Below are 23,412 nucleotides of genomic sequence, written 5' to 3'. Positions count from 1 at the left end.
GTGACATAGGTGAGTGGATGTTTAGACAGAGGAGAGATTTTGTGTTGGAAAATAAATTGGAGAAGGCTACTGAATAAGTGCTAAAATTTCATAGGAGACAGTTAGTCACCCAGCCTCAGTTTTTATACACCCCCCCATGGGGACCTCATTTTCTCTTGGGCATCAGGGGCCAGCTCACAGAATTCATCAATAGTACACTCTCCCCATTTAACCATAAATGGAAAGGCCCCTAGGCCTTGGCTTTCCACACTGGTGCTCAGTCGGCTCCCAAGAAACCTTCTGACCAGTTCTACTGTCTTCGTCCTAAGAGAGCATACAGACATTGGGAGATGGCAATCAAAAAGTAACCCCCGCACACAAAGTGTCTTTCAATTCCTTGTGCAAAATTTTGTTAAGTCCCCTCCACAAGCTTTCAGATTCTCAGGACTCAATTTGAGGGAATCTGTCTTTTTCACTCCCTACAATTTATACAGAGGCTAATAGGATGGTAGCTACCTTCATGAGTTGTTTGCTCACTGGGTTGAAGGAGAGAGGTTGGTGTAAGTATAGGAGGGTGGTCCGTAGGGTCAGAGCACCCAAGTCACCTTCCCAACTTCCCTCCCCCGGTTGAGCAAGAGCTGTGGCAATTGGATATGTGGAAATATGAACAAGCAAAAGAGGATGGTTGAGAGGCAGGGCAGGATGTAGATGGTGGGCAGGGGTCCAAGACTAATGTAGGTATTTCCCAGGATGCACCGTATTTCAGTTTCATACTAGACCTTCCCAGCTGCAAGGCATTGTGGTAAATGACTTGTTCAGAATAGTGACTCCTCAAAGGGAGGTGCCAGCTCTCTCAAGTGGAGCCACTTTGACAGTGTTTCATGGTCCTGCCTCTGGGAAGATGTGGAATGGGGGATCTTTGGAGAACAGAGTCTGACTGTCTTATTACATACAAGGAAATTAAGGCACAGGGACCTCAAAAATCATAGCAGTAAAACAAATGAGGACATAGGTGGTGCTCGTTCTGTTACTCACTACCTCGTCCTCTTGGGCAAGTTTCTCAGTGTCTCTGAGTTTTACTTTCTTTCATTATAAAATAAGGATAATGCTTGTACCTGTCAATGTTTACAGTCACAGAGCACTAGAAACACTCCTGTTACTAGTTGAATGAGTTGGGCTTATTACTCACCACAGCAAGAAACAACAGTCACCCTTGGGAACCACATGGTGTCTCATTAAGAGAATGTTAGAAAGGACTTACAGGATGTCGGCTTGTGTTAGGTGATTTTAGGGAGGGTTTCAGCAAGCTGGCTTTGCTCTGGTTGGATGCTGTCAGGAAGTGGGGAAGTTCTATGACTATCTTAACTGTAAGAAGGGACAACTAGATACAGGTTAGAGCTATGTTTGGTGAAGAAGCAGCAGTCATTCATATTAGGCAGGATAGGGGGATGCTTGGTCATTTTGGTGGCCTGTATAATATAGCTCATTTTGTCTGTGTTCAAACATGATTACAGGGTGTCCACTTTTTGTCTTAATCCATCATGGACACAGAATGACTTTGTCTGCTGTTAATGTCCTGCGAAATATTTATGTTCAGCAAGGGAACATAAGACCGACTGTGGTGCCAGGTCAGCTCTTGGAAGCCAGAGGTTGCTTTCTCTTTCTTTATCAACCTCATAGCATTATGGTGAGAATTAAAAGGATATGAGGGACTTCCCTGGCGGCCCAGTGGTTAGGACTCCACGCTTCCACTGCAGGGGACACAGGTTCGATCCCTGGTTGGGGAACTAAGATGCCGCAAGCTGCGCGGTGCAGCCAAAAAATAAATAAAATTTTTCAATAAATAAATAAATAAAAAGAAATAAAAGGATATGATATTCGGAAAATGCTTTGCACAAGTGCCTGGCAGAGTAACCCCTCAATGAATGACAGTTCTGAAAACAGTAATAGTAATACTATTAATGATAAGTTATTTAATTATTATTAATAATTATTAATTTATAACAGTTTAATGGGAAAGAACTTGGTACTAATTAGAAGACATTGGCTTCAGCCGCTCTGGATGATGCTGTGTGATCTTGGAAAAGTCCCTTCATCTCTCTGAGCCTAAGGTTCTTTCTTTGCAAAATAAGAAAGAAAAATTCTTCTCCCTTAAGAAATTCACAGCTTGTTTCTTTGTGAGGACTACATTGATTGTGGTGCTGAAGTGCTTTGAACACACCACAGACCAAAGCACTTGCCTAAAAGCACGTAGGATTTTAGTTTCCTTGCCTTCTGACTGCTTTTTAAATGTGCCGTCCACTGCATTAAAGCAAGGAGTATATAGCATTGTGTTTGTAGTGTCACCTTTCATAAACCCCCTCAGGAATTTCCTCAGTGCCCAAGGAGTATCACAGTCTGCTTCCTAAAAAGGTCCCTTTCTTCTTCCAAGGTAACCTAAAGCCCTCTTGCTGCAGAGGTAGATCTCAGCCAGGTCCAGTCCCTTGCCCACTCCACGCCCTTTATTTGACCTTCTGGTCTCTCATAGGCGGGAAGCGGGGGCTTCTGTTGATTCTCTTTGGGATCAAGCAACCTGTTCCTCAGACGTTAGGAACAATTCTTTAAGGAAGGCGCTGCCTGCCCCCTGGTGGCAGCATGAGGAAGTGCGACCTTCGCTGGAAGTTGCACATACCACCTCTACTGTGATGTGGCAAAATTGAACTCCTAGGTTTTGATTTTTAAAAGTGTGCCTGTGGGGAATTCCCTGGCGGTCCAGTGGTTAGGATTCTGCACTTCCAATGCAGGAGGCGTGGGTTCAATCCCTGGTCGGGGAACTAAGATTCCTGCAAGCTGCAGCATAACCAATGAATAAATAAAAAATAAGTGTGTGTGTCCCCTAGTTAATATAAACAATTAATATAGAATCTTTACGAAGCATCTGTAATACACAGGACAGACCCAATCTCTGCTCTCATGAGTTCAGTTTACTAGAAATCGTGTGAGATATTTAACAAGTGATTAATGAGAAACGCAATGTCCCTTAGTGAGAAGAAAGCACTGGGGTGTGATGGGAGAGTTAGCAGGGGACTTGGCTAAGTGTGGAGGTGGTGGGAGTTGGGATGGGAGGAATCCTCCGGAGGACTTGGAGCAGAGGAATATCGAGATCTGATTTACTTTTTAAAAGGCTGCCGTCCAACAGGAGAAAGTGTAACACACCAAGAATGGAGGAGGTCAGTCGGAGATGGAGATCTGAGATTATTCACCTAATGGAAAATGGTATAAGAGGAGTGGATGATGTAATCAGGGAGTGTGCAGAATAACAATAATAGGGAGAATGCAGCTCTGCTCTTGCCTCCCCATGTGACCCTGGAGGTGGGTCCCTTTACAAGGGAGGCTGGTGCCTGGTACTATGTAATAATGCAGATGAATAACAACCACGGTAAAAATCTGGTTTACAAGGATGCTCCTATCTAAGATGATTTTGTGAAGCATTCCACATTAATTCTTGGAGTACTGGCTGTGCATGCACTTTGCCCCTGCCCGTCCTGTGTTGTGCTGCCTGGACTTGGGATGCCAATTCAGCCTCCGTTTTCTCCTCTATAAAGTGGGCATGATGAAATCTACCCTGCCCACCTCTCATGACTATATGGAGGATGAGATTAGATAAACCTTGGGAAGGGATGTTGAAGGGAGAAAGAGGGAGGTTCTTTCTTTCCTTCATTTCTCTTTTCTTTTTTTTCTTTCTTTCAACTACTTTACATCATGGATTATATGTTTCTTTTAACTCTGTGTTTTGGCATATGCTCTTTATTACTCATTATCAGATTTCATTGGAATCATTTGTCAGTTTCCTAGAATTTCATGTTTGATACTTACTTTGTTTACTCTTAAAGTGCTAAGTATTTATTATTGATCTCCATCCTAAGAGCACATAGATAGCCTTATACTGACAGATTTCTCACGTATATATTTAATGGCTATTTTTAGGAGAGAATTTGTTGCCACACACAACACCGAGCTTTCTTTCTTAGGAAGGAAGAAAGAGGAAAGGCCGTTGGGTAGATACCTGGGAAGGTCTGTTACAGTTTCTCTCCCCGTGGAGACCAAGCAGAGAAACCATAACGCCTGACTTTCCCAGGCAAAGACAAAATACTTTCAGGCACCCTGAACTGCTGGGAGTGCAGGCACAAAGTGTCTTTGGTCCAGAACCTGAACTGTCAGAACATGAAGGTAGATGACATCCTTGGAGCCACCGGGATGAAGCAGGGCCAGGTAGACAGAGCTCAGAGTATCTACAGGGCATTTTGACAACAGCTGTTGATCACGAGTTGGCGCCATCTTGATGCTTTGAAAAAAAATTGTCTCCTAATCCATGTGGACTTTATGAGGGTAGAAGTAATTTTTTTTATTTATTTACATTTTTATTTATGGCTGTGTTGGGTCTTCATTGCTGCGCACCGGGTTTCTCTAGTTGCAGCCAGTGGGGGCTACTCGTCATTGCAGTGCGTGGGCTTCTCATTGCAGTGGCTTCTCTTGTTGCGGAGCACAGGCTCTAGGCACACGAGCTTCAGTAGTTGTGGCTCACAGGCTCTAGAGCGCAGGCTCAGTAGTTGTGGCGCACGGGCTTAGATGCTCCACAGCATGTGGGATCTTCCCGGACCACGGCTCGAACCCATGTTCCCTGCATTGGCGGGCAGATTCTTAACCACTGCGCCACCAGAGAGGGTAGAAGTATTATTTCATGTTATTGATGAAGAAACTAAAGCTTAGAAGGGTAAAATAACTTTGCCAAGGTCACTGAGCTAGGAAATGATAGAGCTGGGATTAACTTCTTTTCCAGGGTCACATAACCAATAATGACAGGAGTTGGGATTCGAACTCAAGACTCTCTGACTTTAAAGACTGACCTCTAAAAGAGGTTTGAGAGCAATGCCATCACAGACTCTGTAGATTCACAAGAGGGGACTCAAGTTACATCACATATGGATGCTCTCCTTTTCATAGTTTTTTGCACTGAGAGCATGTAGAAAAAATTTTTTCTGTGAAGACTTTGCATTTATGCCATAGGATCTACCTGTGAGTTAGAGGAGGATGAGGGCTGGGAAAAGGTCACTGGATTTGGAAATGAGGAACTTGATGGTGACCCTGGTAAAGGCATCAAATCTCCCTGGTTGTGAGCAACAGAAACTGAGTCTGGCTATTGGAAGCAGAGAAGGAATTGGTTAGAACGGTGTGGGGATGCAATGGGCATCCATTCACTCTTCCTGATTGTACCCTTAAATGAGATCCTGTTGGAGTCTTTTGCTTGTAACCAATAGCGCTGATTTAGTTTACCTCTCGGAACTGAAGGTAGTGCTAAAAAGAACCCAGCTTGGAAAGAATGGTAAACAAGGCAGAACCAAGGTCTTCTCAGGACACCTCTGAATGAGCTCCATGCATTTTCAGGTTTCGTCACTCACTGCTCAAGATTAAAATTCCAAGGAGAGCATCTGATTGGCCACCCCTGGTCTGGGAGTAAGTCAGGAACTCTGATTGATGAGCCCCTCAACCCCTCTTGTTCTGGGTGGAGGAAGAGTCATCCCCCAAATCAAAAATCAGGCTACTATTATCAGTAAAAGGACAAATGGATGCTAGGTGACAAAACAGCAGGATAGCCCTTACACTCAGAGAGAGAGAGGTTTCCATGGAGAGAAGGGAGCTTGAATGGGTCCAAATTCCAAGTGAACAAAGCCCTATTGTATGTAAAAAGACACTGTGTTTGTTCCTGAGACTTTCTCAAATCTTCAATGTTCCGTTGATTACGGTCACCTTAGAGTGGGCATGTCTGCAGCTGACTCATATCACCTCCCATTACAAAACTTTCCTTCTTTCCTTTCTATTCCCTCTCCTCCTTTTCTTCATGATAAACATGATTTTACACTTAGGAAATCATGTTCAAAATTTTTGATGCATCATCTATGTTAATCTCAGATAGATGTGTGTGTGTATAACATTTAAATAACTGGGACCACATGACTTGCTTTGGCCAGGTCTTCACTCTGCTTTTCTGCCTTGTTTCCTCCAGTGAGTCACTCTGCCTAGCTGAACTTCAGTTTCTTCATCTGTAAAAATGGGAAAAATAATACCTAATGCATAAGATTGTTAAATAATAACAATTACCTTTTATTGAACACTTACTGTGAGCCCATGCCAGAGGTCACAATTTTAAACACCTTCCAAGTCAGATGAGCAATGAGGATGGAAGTACTTGGAGCGGGAGTGGAGGCAGGAGAGACAATAGGTTATGGTGGGGATTATGGAAACTGGAGAGATCGCTCCTCTTTATAACAAGAGAGCAGCTCTACTTAGCATAGTTCATGGTTTTCAAAGTGTGGTGCCACACATCCCTGGAAACCTGTAAATGCAGATTCTCACGTTTCGCCCCAATCCTACTGAATAAAAGCTCTGGGGGTGGGATTCTCGAAATCTGTGTTTTAGCAAGCCCTCTAAGTGATTTGATGCTGGCTGAGATTTGAGACCCACTTCTCTAGCTGAACTTTGCCATGGGAGTTTGCACGACTGTGTTACCAAATTGTTTACTTTTTCCAACAGACGCTAGAAATTTACTTTTATGTGAAATCCCCCAATCTTAAATCTTGGCAAGTATTTCAAAATTTTTAAATGTACTATGTGGGCTAACATTACAATATTTTAGCCTGATTTCCAACCTCTGGTTTATGCTCTTCCCTTTAATCCTTAAAATAAGCTTACAAAACTGTTATCAGGGTACCACTTTTAAGGAGGAAGATGTAGGTCTGAAAAGCGAGGTGTTGCTCCAGGTCACATACATAGACAGGAAGCAGCCAACCCCTGACCCGGATCTGAATGTACCTGGTTTTAAAGGCTCTGTCTTCTTTATTTTTTATGCAGAAGCAAAAATATATGAATGTACCTAGCACAGAGCCTAGCATCACACAAAGCTAACAGGCTTTTGCTTGCCTCCGGCCACTGACCTAATAAACTTTCTTCTCCAACCTTCAGCCCTACCCTATCCTTCTGACTCAGACTAATCCACATTCCTGTGAGATACAGTCAGTCTGCAGGGGGGCCCAAGAGGGATGGGGAGGGGTAAGGCCAAGCAGTTTCCTGGCTTGGGGAGCTGGCTAGGTGCCAGAAAAAGGCTGTGGAGAGCAGTGCCTGAGGCTGAAGGTCCAGTAGGCAGCTGGGTCCACAGGCTAAGACCATTTGCTCATCAAAGTGTCCTCTGCTGCCCTAGACTGAGTTCCAAGAGCCGCCCTGGGCTGCACCCCTACCTGGCTCCTGCGTCATGGCTGTTGACTGTTCCCTGTGCCCAGAGTAAACAGCCCTGGCCCCTCCCAACCAGGACCTGTCTCCAGCCCCCAGGCTGAACATGGGAATTGGGGAGGCATTCTCAGCCTCTTTCCCCGGGACCCATCTGTGGGGACAGTGGCTGGATGTACCTCTGTCACCAAGTCCGACTCACCTGTCATCCCAATGGTCACTGCCCCCGACCCCTTGTACCCTCCATCAGCAAAGACCTCCTGGGGCTTAAGGACCTCAGATTTTGAATCAAGAAGGATGTTTGAAGGTTCTTCTTGCTGGGTAACTGTGTTTTGGCCTTTACCAGCTTGCATTTTAAAGCTTGGTGTATACTTATCAGTCTCCTTATTAACAGTAGACACCAGTTTTCAAGTACTCACAGCCATTGAGCTACGACCCGTTATGCGCTAGAGCTGGGGTTCCTGTGTCAGTCAGTGTGCATCTAGCCCTGAAGGAGGGCACAGCTGTTCCATTTAGGAACACGCCATTTGTGTTCTCATGGGATTTTTATATTATCATCATCTTTGGAGATGACAACATGGCAGCTCAGAACAGGGAAGTGATTCATTCAAGGTCCCTCAGCTGGCAGATGGTGGAAGTGGGTGGGAGTCAAACCCAGACCCTGTCACCCCAAGGCCAGGGCCGAAGTCTCCTTTAATTACTTTCTCTACACCAACTGTGTGTCCTAGATGTGTCATGAAGAACGTACATTTATGATGGAATGGAAAAAATGAGGGCTTGGAGGGATGGAGACTTGGGATCAAACCTTGTCTCTACAGCTTCTCATGGGACCTTGGGTGGCAGGGTACCCCCTCTGCACATCCAGTCCATCTGTCAGGCACAGCTGATGACAACAATATCTGTCTGTTCACAGGTGTCTGGGAAAATCCATGACTCTGTGAGACATTGAACACAGAGCTGCACACAGTGAGCCCTGAGACAGTGCTGGTGTGGGAGAGGGAGGGAGAAACACACGTGAAATGGCTCTAGATGTTAATAGGTGTTTCACCTTCTTTGGCCTCAGTTTCTTGTGTCCAGTCAGTTCATTCATGAATAATTTTTCCTGCAGCTCCTACTATGTGCTCTGTATCCCTACACAGCAGCTCCACCATGAATCTCTAAAGAGCAATCTGCACTCTGACCTGCTGACCCCGAATCCAACCACTTCATCCGCAGGCTCCTTCCTCCCTGTGGGTCCTGCCCTTTCCCCCTCCTTTACCGGCAGCGGGCATTACCGGGAATGGGAACCCCGGAGTCCTGGATCTAGCCTTCGGCCTCCTGCTGCCCTGCCCACGGGCCCCAGGAGGGAGGTGGGGAAGGAGGAGTGGACAAGGGTCCAGCTGCAGCTGGTCGAGCTGCACCGGCCTGGAAGCAGCTTAGGTTCCTGGTTCCCACTGGGGCCAGAGTGACACCTGATCCTGGGCATTGTGAAATGACAGGAGGTGGCAGCCGGCCCCAGGTGCCTGTTGAGTCCTCTACCCAAGCCAGCTGGGCCCCGCCAACACCTCACGCCTCCAGGCACATGGTTAAATCTCCCCATCCGGAGGTGCCTCACTCCTGCACCATGCCTGCCTGCCGCTACCTCAGTCAACTCATTGCCACCCTCCTCCTTGGCCTGCTGCCGCCCCTCCCCCTCCTCTGGCCCAGGTGAGTGGGGCGTGGAGAGGCCTGTTGCCAAGAAGGGGCGGAACCGGGAGCGCCGGGAGGGAGCCAGCAGAGGCTTAGCCTCTCTGGGGACAGAGAAGTGAAAATTCCTGGCGTGGAAATGGGGAGACCAATGAAGACTAAAATGCGGGGATCCCTGGTGCCTAAAGGTGGTGACCCTTGGATTGTCAGGTGTGAGGTCCAATGTGCTGGAGGTGGGGAGACCACTGAAAGCTGAAATCTGGGGAGAGACTCTGTGCTGAGGCTGGAGACACAGTGGTAGGAGGGGAACTCTGCCCAAGCTCCAAAGCTCAGCTGTGCGGTGCGGGTATCCGTGTGGGGGTCCCCTAGGGACTGAGGGCTCTGAAGCCAAGGGTTAGGTCACTCCAGCCCTCCCAAGTGTTGGGGACCCCTGCCTAGAGGTGGGGCTCTCTGAAGGCCGTAGGGGGCGCCAGGGCCAGAGACTGAGATTTCCGGGGAGAAATTGAGATTTCTCAATTCCTCCCGGGAGACTGAGATTTGGGGCCGTCAGACGGGAGGCGGGCGTCCTCTGAGAGCGGGACTGAGTCCCCCACTGCCCGTCCGCCTCCCAGGCACAGGAGCAGAGAAATCAGGCGTGTGCCCCACGCTGGAGGTGGACCTGAATTGCACGCAGGAGTGCCTCTCGGATGCGGAATGCGCGGACAATCTCAAGTGCTGCCGGGCTGGCTGCACCACCGTCTGCCAGATGCCCAATGGTAACCCCGGGGGACCCACGCGGGGCGGGGGCTGGCGTGTGACTGCAGCTCCCGGTTCAGGAGCAGGGGCGCTCCCGACCCAGGAGTCCCTGGCCAGGTCAAGGCGGATGGAACCAGATCCGCCCGGGGCTCTCCCTCCCACAGCCCGGAGACAAAGGCATCGCTGAAGCTCAGCAGGCGTAAAGAGAGACATCCCCACTCCAGGCTGGATTCAGTGCTCTAGAGGAGGACCCACCTCCAGGACACACTGCGGGGACATTGTTCTCAGAGGTCAGGGGACCTCCCCAGCCAGCTGGAGCTGCAGGGCCGTCCTGGTGAGAGGGCTGGATCCCAAAACCTGGGGAGCGCATCCTTAACAGCATTCTTCCCCTGGGGTCTCCCCCAGCCCTGGGGGTAAGACTTGGGGCGCCTGGCCTGGCAAGACTCCCTGGAGTCCTCTGTCCAGATGAAAATAGACTTTACAGATTTAAGAGAGCGTCTTAAAGATGTGGAGTGAACATCTGAGAGAGAAACGTTGTTGCCCAAAGTCACACCGCCATCCCTGGCTGCACAGGAGTCCAAGCAAGGAGGTTCAGCTTTTGCCTGAGTGGTTTGAAGAAATCAGGACCCCTCCCTGAGCACCCCTTCCACTTCTTCATCTTTAAAGCACTCTCTTCAACTCTAAGGATTGAATGAGAGAAAGTATGTGAAGCTTGGGTGTCATGAAAAGTACCTGCTAGAGCTCAAGACTGTCCAGCAGGCCATGGGAGCTCCCATCGGAGCAGGAAGGGGCCTTAGACAGCGTGGAATTCAAGCTTCTATTTTTCAGAGGGAAAAACTGAGGACTAGAAGCTGGCATATGAGTGGGGGTCCCAAGGTATTATGATTACTGTTCTTTATCCAAATACAGCCCCTGTGATGTTCCCGCCTTGTGATTTCTCTGAAGATCCCCGCAGGGGCCGGGAAAGTTTGTAATCAGAGACCTCAGTCACTCATGAGCAGGGAGGTGGGAGGTGGAGGGAGGACAGGCCCCTCGGGGGCTCCTGGGTCGGGGGGCCTCTAACCTGGACCAGAGGGAGGAGGACCAGGAGAGGAGGACACTGGGAGAGAAAGACACACAGATGAGAGAGGAGGGGGGAGAAAAGAGGAGTCTCTGCCGTTAGGGGGGGTCTCTGCTGCTCCCTGGTCTCAGACGGACAGACTGAGGCAGGAAGAGGGACAGGACCAGAGGGCCTCCTGAGCTAGAATCCCAGTTGTGCCATCTGCTGGTTGTGGGTCCTGAGCAAGTCGCTTCACCTCTCTGAGCCTCTGCTTTCTCGCTGGCAAAATGGGATGAGAATCCCAGATGTTGTAGGGTCGACATGAGGCTAAATGAAATCATACATGTGAAATGTCTCAGGAGAGAGTAGACCCTCCACACACAGTGGTTTGTTTTGTGAGTACCTCGCTCCCGATGCCCTTCTGTCCAGAGGCAGCTCGGTATTGGGAGCTCCTGCCCTTCTCAAGGGAAAGGGTGACTTTGTGCCAGGAAGGCAGCCCCTCCTGTCCCCTGCAGCTCATCACCCAGCTGTGTGCCTCTTTGACATTTGGCTGGACTTGCTCCTGGGGCTTCTGGGCATTGAGCCAGCTCCCTTCTCCTTGACCCTGGAAGTGGAGCACAGGGTGTGTGTGTGTGTGTGTGTGTGTTAGTGGAAGAATGCTTGTCTGTGTGTGGATGAGTGATTGGGGGGTGGGGCTTGGTGCTACACGGTTGTAACTGGGAGTGAATATATGGGAGTGAGTGAAGGGACTGTGGGTGTGTAAGCCCTCACACCAGCACTGCACTTTACCACTTACAAAGCAGCAGAGTGCGTGGTGCACAGATGCTGAAGCCGGATTCCTGGGTTCAAATCCTGTCTCTACCTTGTGTGTCTTTAGGCAAATTACTTACTCTCTTAATGCCTTGGTTTCCTCATCTGTTACATAAGGAAATATTAACAATTCCTCTCCTTTTCTTTTAGCATTACTGTGAGAATTAGATGAGTTAATATACATCAAATGCTATATGCCTGGCACATAGAAGAGGCTAAGTAAGTGTTAACTGTTGTAATTATTACAACAAAGGACTTTGACTGTACAGGGAGAAGGAATATATGTCTGTTGCCTCCACTGCTTCCACAGCAACCCCAGGACGTGGGCAGCACGGATCTCATGTGGCACCTGAAGACACGGGGCTCTGGGACATTTCTGGCCCCAGGTCACAGCGTTAGGAAAAGGCAGAGCTGGGACTCAAACTGGGGTCCAATAATCTCAAAACTGCTGGTGGAGAGAGCAGAGGGGAGAGATTTGCAGGCAATCTTCTTGCTCCCCTGAAATCCACTCAAGTAGGCAGCTCTTCTGTTGTGAAACCAGGTGAAGGGTGGTGGGAGGTCATCCCCTGAAGTGTTCATCTCCCTGCTTCCCCTCTGCCCACACCCCTTACTCCTTTTTCTACCCAGAAAAGCAGGTTTCTTGCTCCAAGCTGGACATCGCCTGCCCCCAGCTCAGCCTCTGACTGAACCACTGCCAGGTAAGCAGCACGTGTCTGGCCAGTTGAGATGCTGCCACAATGTTTGTGGGAAGGTGTCCTGTGTCACGCCTGTCTTCTGAGGTTGCTGGGGGTGGCGGGAAGCACACTGATACCCAGATGTGATGACACCTGCAGGAGGTTGAAAAGGAGAACCTGAACTAACACACTGCTGTTTATGTATCTATCCATTGATTTACTTTCATCCGCTCAACGACTATTCACTGAGTATCACTTGCCATGCACTGCTCTAGGTGTTAAGATGCTCTGAGTGAACAAATGAGACAAAAAATTCTCTCTAGGGGGTTTATGCACTACTGGACAATAAACAAAATAAATAAGCAAGTATATTCTGTGGATGTTAGAGGGAGATCAGGGTCCTGGAGAAAAAAGAAAACAGAAAGGGCATAAGGAGTACTAAGGTGGAGGAAGGGGGCAGGGAACGGTGTTGCAGTTTCTACCTGGGACCACGAGTGAGGGCACCACCAAGAAGGCAGCTTATGAACAGAGAGTCATGCAAATGCCAGAGGGAAGACATGAGGCCACCAGGGGAGAGTGTTACAGCCAAAGGGGGCAGCAGGTGCAAAATGGGAGCATCTCTGGTAAGTTTCAGGAAAAGCCAGAAGGCTGGCTTTCTTTTCCCAGAATAATTGTGGACGTGTCCACTGAATTCTGCCATGGAGTGTTGCTATGAAATGGCCTAAATATTTTTCTCCTTTAGAGGTTACTTCTTTGTACCGGAATGCCTAAAAGCCTCTTTGCTTATCCTTGAGTTTCAGTAACTGAACAAGGATATTCTGATATCATTCTGCATCATTTTTTCTTTTTTTTACTGGAACATGGAATGTTTTTTCAATCTACAGATTTTTTTAGGGAAGTTTTCTTATATTACGTCTTGAAATAAATTTTCTGTTCCAGTCGTTGAGTTTTCTATTTGAGACATCAATTATGTTAGATTATCTTCACTTGTCATCCAGTAGTTGTTAAAGGCATGTCTACAGGAGAAATTTAATTTCCAGCTTTGCCTTTTGCTATCTGTGTGATCTCAGACAAGTTATTTAACTTCTGTGGATATAGTTTCTATTTGGAGATAACAATGGAAACTACCTGTGTTTGGAATCCCGAAGACCACACTCAGGTTTAATTCATAAAAAGACTCACAGGACACTAAGGTGTAATACTTAGGTTTACAGGAAATTGATACCGAGTCAAATCAACAAAGGGGAAAAATGCATGGGGTGAAGCTGGAAGGACCCAGGCACAAGCTTCCAAATGTCTCCTCCCTGTCCAGTCACAAAGAATCTGCTTGCTTCCCTCAGCCCAATGCGACCGAGCAGTTGCCAACCAGGGAAGCTCGCTCCTGCCTGGGAGTCAGGTTTTTACTGTGGTCAGTCGCATGGGCGTATACTGCCTGCACGGCTGACCTCAGTTAGGGAAGCCCCAGACCCCAGAGGGAAAGCAGGCATTTCCCTTGTTTAAAATGATTAAAGAAGACAATTTAGGTGATACTGTCTATTTAGCACTTCATGAAGTGGGAAGTCTCCATCCCCATGGGTCCAGAGAACTACAGAGCATTTACAAGGACCCAGAGTTAGGTTTTGGTTTGCTGACATGGCACCCCAGGCTGGAGTGGCTCATCTTGAATCTAGATATTTATTTCAACACAGGCCTGAGGTCAGATCCAGACATTCCTACTGGGAGTTGGGTGTCATATTGATGATCACAAGAGGAACCCTGACTCTTTGAGTATTTACCACCCAGGGGCACAGAGCTGAGCATTCTCTATTCACTAGTCTCAAATGCGTTCACAGCATCCCAAAGAAATGGAGTTGATTTTATAAACAATCCCATTTTACAGATGAGGACACCAAGGCCCGGGAACACTAAGTAATTTGCCAAACCCAGGTCCTCCTACTGTTGTTGGGGAGGAAACCTTTCCTTGCTTCCCTTCTAGGTTCCTTGGCTGGTTTGGTAAGACAAACGACATAAGACAGATGAACAGGAGAAAAACAAATTTCATACATACAGCATCCCCAAAGACCTGGGACCCAAAGATGGTCAGGCAATTGAGGCTTATATGCCATCCTGAGTGAAGGAGAAGGAAGTGAGGATTGGGGCTCCAAGGGGAGGAAGATAAATTCCAGGAAGATGAGAAAAGCAGATATCTGATTAACAAATATTTGCCATGCTGGGCAGGTAGATAAGTGTTACTGATACTGAAAGTTATCTGGGATTAGCTCTCTTCCTGATACAAGCCCTCTATCTAAATCCTTTAGGCAGTTAAGCAAATAGTAATCGTCTCTTCCTGAGTCTTTTGGGCCTTGAATGTCTTCAGCTCAAAATAACCAACACACCATGTGGTATATTTTGAGGGGGAGCACGTAATCTGTTCCTGCTCATGGTGAAACATGCAGTTATAATGTCATGGGGTCCGACATCCCAGGTAAGTCTGTCTCCAGCATAAGATAGGAATCGAGGTTTTCCTCTCCCAAGGGTGTTTGCCACTGGTTTGAGGGTCCTAGCACTTCACTCACGTCCAGACCCGAGGGTCTCAGTGGTAACTGGGCGGGGGCAACATGGTCGTTCCGAGCCTACAAACTTGTGCACACAACGTGGTGTGGTGCCAGCACGTGGAAATCTAATCTATCGCTTCATCCTCAGGGGATGGGGAGAGACTCACGTTTGTTTCTGCAAAAGGAGTCCAGTGACTTGTACTTCTCATAGGCTACCAGTGTGTGATCATTCCAAAGAATTAAGGTAAAGACAGAGCATTAGGAAGAGACACAGATCAGTGGGAGAGAATGTGGGGCTTTCTGAGATTCAGCTCTTCCTGATCTTGGCTCCTCTGCCGCTTTCCCAAGGTGCATAGGAAAGGCAGGTTTTCTCTGTGCCTGCTAGCCTTCTCCACCCCGGTGAGTCTCCTCCAGGCTTGCTTTCAAAGCGTGGTTCTGAGGACCATTTTACAGAAGAGGAAATGTGTTGGGGACACACCTGTAATGGTGAGCCTGTTAGGAATGCAGCTTCTCAGGCCTCACCCAGACCTGGGGGATCAGAATGTGTATTTACTTCCACAGACCCACAAGCAGAGTCAAGTCTGAGAAGTGCTGTTACTGAGCATTTGGCCCCAGCAGGCAGAAGCAGGACCAGGGGAGGTGGGGAGATTACGCAATGTACAGGACTGAGCCCAGCTCCTCCCCTTCCTCACTCCCCTCCTCATTGCCTGTCCCACCCCTCAGCTGGGGTGGGAAAAGCTCTGTCAGCCCCCAGCTTTCCTCAGAAGCCCTCCTGCAAGGCCACGAACATGAGCTGCCTCTGCCTGTCTGCATCCCTTCTCGTCCTCCTCGGCACCCTGGTGGCCGGCACCCCGGGGGGTGAAACCAGCAACCAGGCCCAAGGTAAGTCCTGACCCACCTCTCCTCTACAGGCTGGGGGGAGGGGGGAATGAGGGGAGTCCGTGGAAGGGGCTGGGGAGCAGGGGTGGGGTGGGTGCTGACAGCCCTCTCTGGATTTCTCCTGGGAAGTTGGGCAGCTTAAACTCCAGGGACATTTCATGACTCTAAAAAAGAAATCATTACGCTTTCAGCTTTAAAACAAATTATCCTGCCTAACTCTACAAGACCGGGGACCCCATCTCTGAAACTCTCTATTCCTGGTCTCTGCTGCATCCCTGAACCTCACTGTAGTGTAATAAAAAGGTCAATATTTGATCTTTGTCCTGGTTCCAAGCCCAGGCCTCCTGAAACCCTTGGAATTTACTGTCTTTTGTATGGTAATGAAAGTGACCTCAGATAGCTTCAGGATGGGGCTGGACTCCAGAAAATCCCATTTGGTGATTAGAGAGTTAGAACCCTCAACCCCCAGCAACTCTGGGGAAAGGGGAGGGTACTGAGGGAGAGTTCAGTCACCAGTGGCCAATGATTCAATCAAATTGCTTACCTATTGAAACCTCAATAAAAAAACCCCTAAACTTTGGGAATCAGAGAGCTTCCAGGGTGGTGAACATTCGAGGTGATGTGAGGGGGGACTGTCCTGAGGGGGCCTGGAGGCTCTGCACCCCTCAACCCCCCTTTGCCCTATGCGTCTCCTCCATTCAACTGTCCCTGAGTTTTATCCTTTCTATCAATAATAACCCAGAACTGTCAGTAAAGGAATTTCCTGAGTTCTGTGAGTCGTTCTAGTACGTTATTGAAAGTTGAAAGTGGGGTCCCAGAGCCCCCAGATTTATAGCCAGTTGGTCAGAAGTATGTGTGACCCAGGGACATGTAGCTGTCATTTGAAGTGGGGGCTATCTGATGGCATTGAGCCTTCAACCGCTGGGGTCGGCGTTAACTCCGCGGATTTAGTGTCTGAAGTGAGTTGACTTGGGGGCCGCCCAGTTGGCGTTGGAGGATTGGTGGGTGTTGGTAGAGACACCACATATTTGGCGTCAGGGAATAAATCCAGACTCATACATCCCTGGGCTTTGGTGGCTGGGATGAGGCTCAGATACAGGGGAGTAAAAGTGGGAGGCAGTGCTCCCAGAAATTCTTACCAGTTATCTATATTTTAAGAGTTCCCTGCAGATGTCAGGTGTTTCATCAAATGGGTTGTAACAGGATCATATACTGACCTGACCTTACTACTCACCTGCTCTGTGACCTGAGGTCAGTCGCTTTTCTGCAATTTCCTCACCTGTGCAAGAGATAACTACCAAACAAGTTCTTACAAGGGCTTATCCATCATGAATATAGAGTTTTTTCACATTTCATGCCCAATAATGTCCTTTTTCCACCAAGATGTCTTAGTCTGAAAAAATTTGTCTACCTACCTCCTTCCTTCAAGAAAAAATATTTAGGGGTCAATAATGACATTATTTCTCCATTATTATTGCAAGAAATGCAACACTTCTGTGACTTTGCTCTTGGGGTCAAGGCTGTGCTTCTCCCAGGCTGTTAGAATATTAGTAAAAACTCAAGGCCCTTCCCCTACCCCCATGTCTGACTATTATTTTATTATCCTCTCAGGATACAGAATATTAGAGCTAGATTAATAATTATCCAGGCGTGCTGTTACTGAATGCACATTTGTGTGCCTGACGCACAGTGAGGCCAAAGAAACCGAAACGTGTGAGTTTGAAGCAGAGAAAGGTTTATTGCAGGGCCATGCAAGGAGACTAGGCTGGCTCATGCCTTACAAACCCCAAACTCCCCCATGGTTTTCAGGGAGGGAGAAGTTTTAATAGGCAAAATTTGGGATGAGAGCTGCAGGGTGTGTGACTTTCTTCTGATTGGTTGGTGGTGAGTTAACAGGGCAGCGTTCCAAGAATCTTGTGCTCAGCCAGAAGTTACCATCCTCCACCTGGGCGGGGGACTTAGTTCCTGCAGAAGAACTCAAAGATGTTGAGAAGTATATTCCTTCTGGAGGAACCTGGACACTATTGTTTCTTGACTGCTTCTCCTTTGTTTCTGCATTCCCTCACATCCCTGATTAACAACTGTTTGAATCTGCCGTTTGGTGTTCTGGAAGGTCTAGGAGGCTGAAGCCTTTTTCCTGCAAATAAGAAATGGAGGTGGAGGGCAACACAGAAAGGTTTTTGTGCCCAGAACCCCACAGGGTCCTGCTCAGTTTCAGTGCCCCCTCATCAAATAGACATTTAACTAACAAGAATTTAATTATATTCATTCTACTCAATGTCTGTGCACTTGGCATGAGCATGAAATGGGAGATTCATTCATTTGACAAATATTTATCAAGCCCCTACAAGCCACTGTCCTTGGTATGGGGGCGCAGCTGTGAATAAAACATAGCACAAGAACCAGTGCCCTCTAGGAGGAAGACAGACAATTGAGTAGGTGGAAATAGTATACCAGGTCATGGCAAGTGTCTTGAAGGTAGAGAGTGATGGGGGTAAAGGAGGCTGTGCTCCTTCTGTAGACTGGTCAGTGAAACCCACTGTGATAAGGGGGCATTGAGCAGAGGCTGCAGAAAAACGTGCCTGGTGTGAAGGAGCAGCAGCCAAGACCAGGGTGGCTGGAGCTGAGTGGGTGAAGGGGAGGGAGTGGAAGGAGATGAGGCAGAGAGGCCATGGGGGCAGGTCCTGACCAGCTTTGTAAGACTTTATAAGAATCAGAATTTGACTCTGAGAGAGATGGGGAGTCACTGAGGGATTGGTCACGGGAGCAATGGGATAGGACTCAGGGTTGTATCAGGGTCTCTGTGGCTGCAGTGCAGAGAGTGGCCTCTAGGGGGCGAAGGGCAGAGACAGAGGCCCATGGGCAGGCTGCTGCTGTGGTCCAGGTGAGCCATGATGGAGCATGTACCTATGTTGTTCCCTGGGTGGATTCCAGTTCTCTTGAATAACATGACTGAGTTGCTCTGTAGAGGATAATTCTGTTCCTTAATTAAACAATTAATTATCTTACCTTTGCTGTTTCCTGATACATAAATGCAGTAGTATGTGTTCATTATCTAAAACTTAGACAATAAAGAAAAACATAAAAAAGTAAATCAAGATTTCCAAATCCTGCAACCCAAAGATTACGGATACATCCTTCTACTCTGAGGTCCTCATGTACAGGAACTAATTGACTTGCTCATCCAGAGATGAGGAGGGAACAGTGCAACCCCGTGTCCTCTGGAAGCACAGCCTGCCCTTTCCTCACCTCCCCAGCCTCCAGAGAGAACATGCTCCACCTCCGTGGCAGGGCTGGGACTAGGGTGAGGTGAGAGGCACTCACCTCAAGCCCAGAATTTAAAGGGAAGCTAAAAAAACTTATAATGCAGATAAATCATAATTGATTGCAATAGTGTAAAAAATCAAAAATTAATGCAAAAATCCACCATGCACTCAATGTGAATGTTTTAAATAAAGACAGGATGTGACCCTGCACTTGCTTGACCTGCCTGTTTGCTTCACTCTAATCCTGGCCCTGCTCGGCTGAGACCAAGAGCTTTACATTGAGACCTGAATATGCCTCATTCCTGATTGCAAGTTCGAGTGAAAATATAATCTTCTATCAGATGTAATTTTCTGCTTCAAAGAGGAAACTCTTCTTTTAAATAGAGAATTGCCATTCCTTATGTTTAAGAAAGCAACTTTCCAATTGATGCCAAGGTTTTCTCATAAATGAGAGCTTTCCCTCTGTTCTCTGGACATTTATGTGATTAGCCTGTGTTTCACAGGATTTTCTTTTTGGTTAATTGAAGGGATTGAGAAGTCTGTGGCTGAATAGACACATTGAATAATTCAGAGAATTTGAGTTCCTATCTTAAATGTTCATCAAGATATTTTACATTTTGACAACTTACGTCTAAAATATATAATTATTTTTCCAATTTCTGGCCAATACACATTTTAAAACATTACATAGAATAAATGTGTTCTTGATATACTACAGTTCTAAAAGGAAGCCATTTTCTTAATCTGAGGCTCCAGAAAAGAAGCATCATATGTCCCAATGATGGAAAACCTGACTGTGTTGATGTCCAGGGTGGTCCCTGGGGACTCGTCTGTTCTGCATTGGTGTGGGTGGGTTGAAGGGCTTTAATGGGCAATTGTGTCCACAGGTGATTTTTAGCTTGGACACTGCCCTGGAACATTAAATTAAAATTGAATGAGTGCATCTAACAATTACTCTAATAACTAATATTTATTGAGTATTGATCGATTGCCAGTTACTTGACGGATATCATCTGTAATCCTCTCAACAAGTCTCTAAGGTTGGGATTATTATGCTCATTTCTATGATTAGGATGCTGTGGCTCAGAGTGGTTACTTGTCTTCCCTAAGGTCACACAGCCAAAGAGTGGGTCCTCTAAGACCTTAAAGAATATAGTCCAGGGATTTGCACTAGATGTTCCTTGAGACCTGGGGGTACTCGGGTAGGAAGGGGTGAGAGAATGGCTGGGGGGAGGTAGTGAGAGGGCTGAGGATGGGGTTCCAACCCAACACCCAGGTTTCTTTTTATAAGTTTTCCTTTGAAAGAAGGGATCTGTTGCTAAAAAAGGGATTGACACTCATATCTTCACGGCAGGAGTTTTAAGCTTTACAAAACTGATATGTCACTGGATGGAGTGCTTCTTTTACTCCACAATATGCTGCAACCATTTTCTGATGTCAATACATATTCTTCTACAATATAAATTTACTCATTATAAAAATTGCAGTATATTTTATTTTAAATATTTCTTCTTTCGTAATTGCAAAAGGAATATATGCTCATAAGAACTTGAGAGGATATAAAGATGTGTAAGGAAAGTTTTAAGACTCCTCTTCTTGCTATGTGTTTGTTTTTCCAAACCACCAAGCAATTCTCGAATTCTCAGGGAACACTGACTGGCTTTCCTACCATCATACCAGTTCTAAGGCTAAGAACCTGGAAATAGAGTCAGATTCCACAGGTTAAGGACTGTATCCCACAGGTCTCCTTCCATCTTCAGAGGCCAATTACAAGTCCAGCTTGTCACTCATGCTTCTGACCAACAACTACATATCAGAGGTTCCCACGACCACCGTGGAGTTAAATTAATTTGCTAGAGCGACACAGACTCAGGGAAACGTTTTACTTACAAGATTAACAGTTTATCATAAAAGGATATAGCTCAGGACAACCATATGGAAGGGCTGCATAAGACAAGGGAAGGGGAAAGGGCACGGAGCTTCCACGCTCTCTCTCATCAGTACACACCCCCCAAATCTGCTCCCATTTGCCAACCAGGAAACTCTCCAAATTCAATGCTTTTGCGTTCTGTGGGAGGCTTCATTACATAGTCATGATTGATTAAATCATTAACCGTTGGTGATTGATAAACTTCCACCCACTCTCTTCTCCCTGGAGCTAGGTGCTTTGGGGTGTCGGGGTGAAAGTTCAACCATCTGATCAGGCACTTGTTTCCCCTGGCAACCAGCCCCCATCCTTGGGTTACCTAGGGGCTTTCCAAAAGTCACCCTCTTCACATAATTGAAGACGCCTTTATTGCTCTCCTCACTTAGGAAATTCCAAGTGTTTTAGAAGCTCTGTGCCAGGATGGAACGAAGACCAAATATATATTTCTTATTATAAATCACCATATCACACCCCTCAAAATTCTAGTATTCCTGCCCCCATGAGATAGCCAAAGTAAATACACTGTATCTTTTTCCATGCCTTTCTCCATTACAGCATGATTCTTTCATACTTTTTTTAATAGTGGAAAATTTCAACCATACTCAAAAGTACAGAAGATTATATAATAAACCCGATGTACACATTGTTCACTTTCAGCAATTATCAACATATGGAGAATATTGTTTATGTATGTCCTTTTTTTCCCCACAGAGTTTTTTAAAGCTAATCTAAGGCATCATGCCAATCATTCCACAAATACTTCATGAAGGGTGTATGGTTTTTTACATCATCACCATGTCATCCTCACACCTAACAACAGTAACAATAATGCCTCAGAATGCAGACCATTCAATGGAGGTTTCACCTTTCAAGCTCTGCTAGTGCCCCACCCCCAGCCCCATCATTCTCTATTTCAAGACACTGGTGGTTTCAGTTCAGACCCCGTAGACCGAGCTGTGATCACCATTCTCATAACTGACCCAGAGCCCCTCCCAGTCCCGGCAGCCCTGCGCCCTGCCTTGTGCCTGGAGCCTCCCTACACGGGTCCCTGCAGGGCCCTGTTCATCAGATACTTCTACAACGCCAAGTCTGGGCTCTGCGAGACCTTCGTTTACGGTGGGTGCAGAAGGAAGCAGAACAACTTCCTGGATAAGGACGACTGCATCAGCACCTGTGGTGGCCGCAACAGGGCCCTAGGGTAAGAAAGGGGACAGGACAGGGTGGGAGGGGAAGGTCTGGGGAAAGAGGTGGAGCTCAGGGGGCCACACACCATTCACACCTGCACAGTGTCTTTTCCCCCCTCACTGCTGCCCAGGAGAAGTGGCTGCAGTGTCCTGGGAAACCACAGGCTGAGCACATCCTCCACGGGCCAGCTTGGCAGAAGGTCACAACTGGAATCGCCCTCTAGATAACCTAAGCCACTCATCTCCTCTCCTTTTTCAGATGGGAACATGGAGGCAACCACCCTGCACAGTGGGTCTGCAGTGCCCCTGAGTGCCCCACCTAGGCTTGGCAAACTGGTTTTTTTTTTTCTTGCTGCTCATCCTAGTGTCAGCAGTACTGTGCTTGCTCATTTCTGCGACGGTCAAGGCTCTGTCAGGGTGCAAACTATCAAGGTCAGGGACTTCAGTGATGACAATCAACAAGTTCCTTTCTTCTTGCAGAGCGCCGGGCAGCTGGGCTCCCCTGAGATGGTGACGTCCTAGGAGGCCCCACACAGGGCTGGGGTCTGGCTTCTGAAAGAGTTGAGCCTCTTCCTCTGCTTCCTTCTCAGACCTACCCTCCTCAGCAGAACCCTGCCTCTTTCCTCACCTTCATCCCACTCTCCACCATCACTGCACTCCTTGGAGGGGGCAGCGATGGAAGTTCTGGCATCCAGTTCTGAGCGTCAGTGGTGGCAGAGGATTTTTCAATAGAGAAACCCCTTTTCCCCACAGTGATGTTGAATATTTATCTGTCTGTGGCTTAAATCTTATATTTAATAAATTCTTTTCCTAATTAGACTAACTGGAGTGGATTCTGTTGTTTGCAAGTAAGAACCTTCACCAACAGGGTCCACGGAGATGCTGGTCCTTCTCATTATTCTGCAGAGCAGCCGGCACCACCCCTTTTCCTGTCCTCAGACTGGGCCCTGCCAGGTATAGGAAGCAAACCCTTTACAGCACCGTCTACCTCTGAATGGCCAGCCCAAGCTACACAAAAACCCGTGGGACACACACCTCAACATGAAAGCTTTCGTTCTTCACTTCTTGGACCAGGTCAAATTTGGGTGCAGGTTGTTCTCCCGGACTCTCAGAAGGAGAAAGGAAGGAGGCTCAACTGTCCACTTGCCCAAGGAACCTCCTTCCCTGAGGTCCTGTGGTAGGGTGGGGATTGCCACTTCAGTTAAAGAAAAGCATCTCCCCATTTAGTGAGTGCTTGCCATGTGCCAGGCTCTGTGCTCAGCATATTTCTGACGTTATTTCATTTAATCTTCTGAGAATCCTTTGAAGATGAAATGGAGGTATGTGAGTCGGTTTCCTGGAGTTACTGTAACAAAGCACCATGAACGGAGTGGTTTATTTATTTATTTTTATTCTCTCCCACTTCTTCAGGCTACAAGTCTGAGATCAGGATGTCAGCAGGGAAATGCTCCCTCTGAAGG

At 47.3% G+C, this 23,412-nt stretch overlaps 2 protein-coding genes across 3 annotated transcripts; both read left to right on the top strand.

Moving 5' to 3' along the window:
- Positions 1 to 8,842: 8,842 nt before the first annotated feature.
- WFDC2 (WAP four-disulfide core domain 2) lies at positions 8,843 to 12,266 on the top strand. The gene is given in 4 exon segments (XM_036824151.1): positions 8,843 to 8,898; positions 9,478 to 9,659; positions 12,116 to 12,199; positions 12,202 to 12,266. Coding segments are annotated over 4 exon segments (387 nt in total).
- Positions 12,267 to 15,483: 3,217 nt separating this feature from the next.
- On the top strand, positions 15,484 to 22,704 carry LOC118881560 (serum basic protease inhibitor-like). Of its 2 annotated transcripts, none has more exons than XM_036826656.1 (3): positions 15,484 to 15,578; positions 21,765 to 21,966; positions 22,433 to 22,704. In XM_036826656.1, exons 1-3 carry the CDS (start codon positions 15,485 to 15,487, stop codon positions 22,464 to 22,466), a joined length of 330 nt encoding a protein of 109 aa, XP_036682551.1. In that variant the 5' UTR covers position 15,484; the 3' UTR covers positions 22,467 to 22,704. The 2 variants fall into 2 exon arrangements, with proteins under 2 accessions (XP_036682551.1, XP_036682550.1); XM_036826655.1 differs by having other exon boundaries at positions 21,687 to 21,966.
- Positions 22,705 to 23,412: the final 708 nt, after the last annotated feature.

This window comes from Balaenoptera musculus, chromosome 15, assembly GCF_009873245.2.
Source record: "Balaenoptera musculus isolate JJ_BM4_2016_0621 chromosome 15, mBalMus1.pri.v3, whole genome shotgun sequence".
NCBI lineage: Eukaryota > Metazoa > Chordata > Mammalia > Artiodactyla > Balaenopteridae > Balaenoptera > Balaenoptera musculus.
This window is presented reverse-complemented; position numbering and strand designations above follow the sequence as displayed.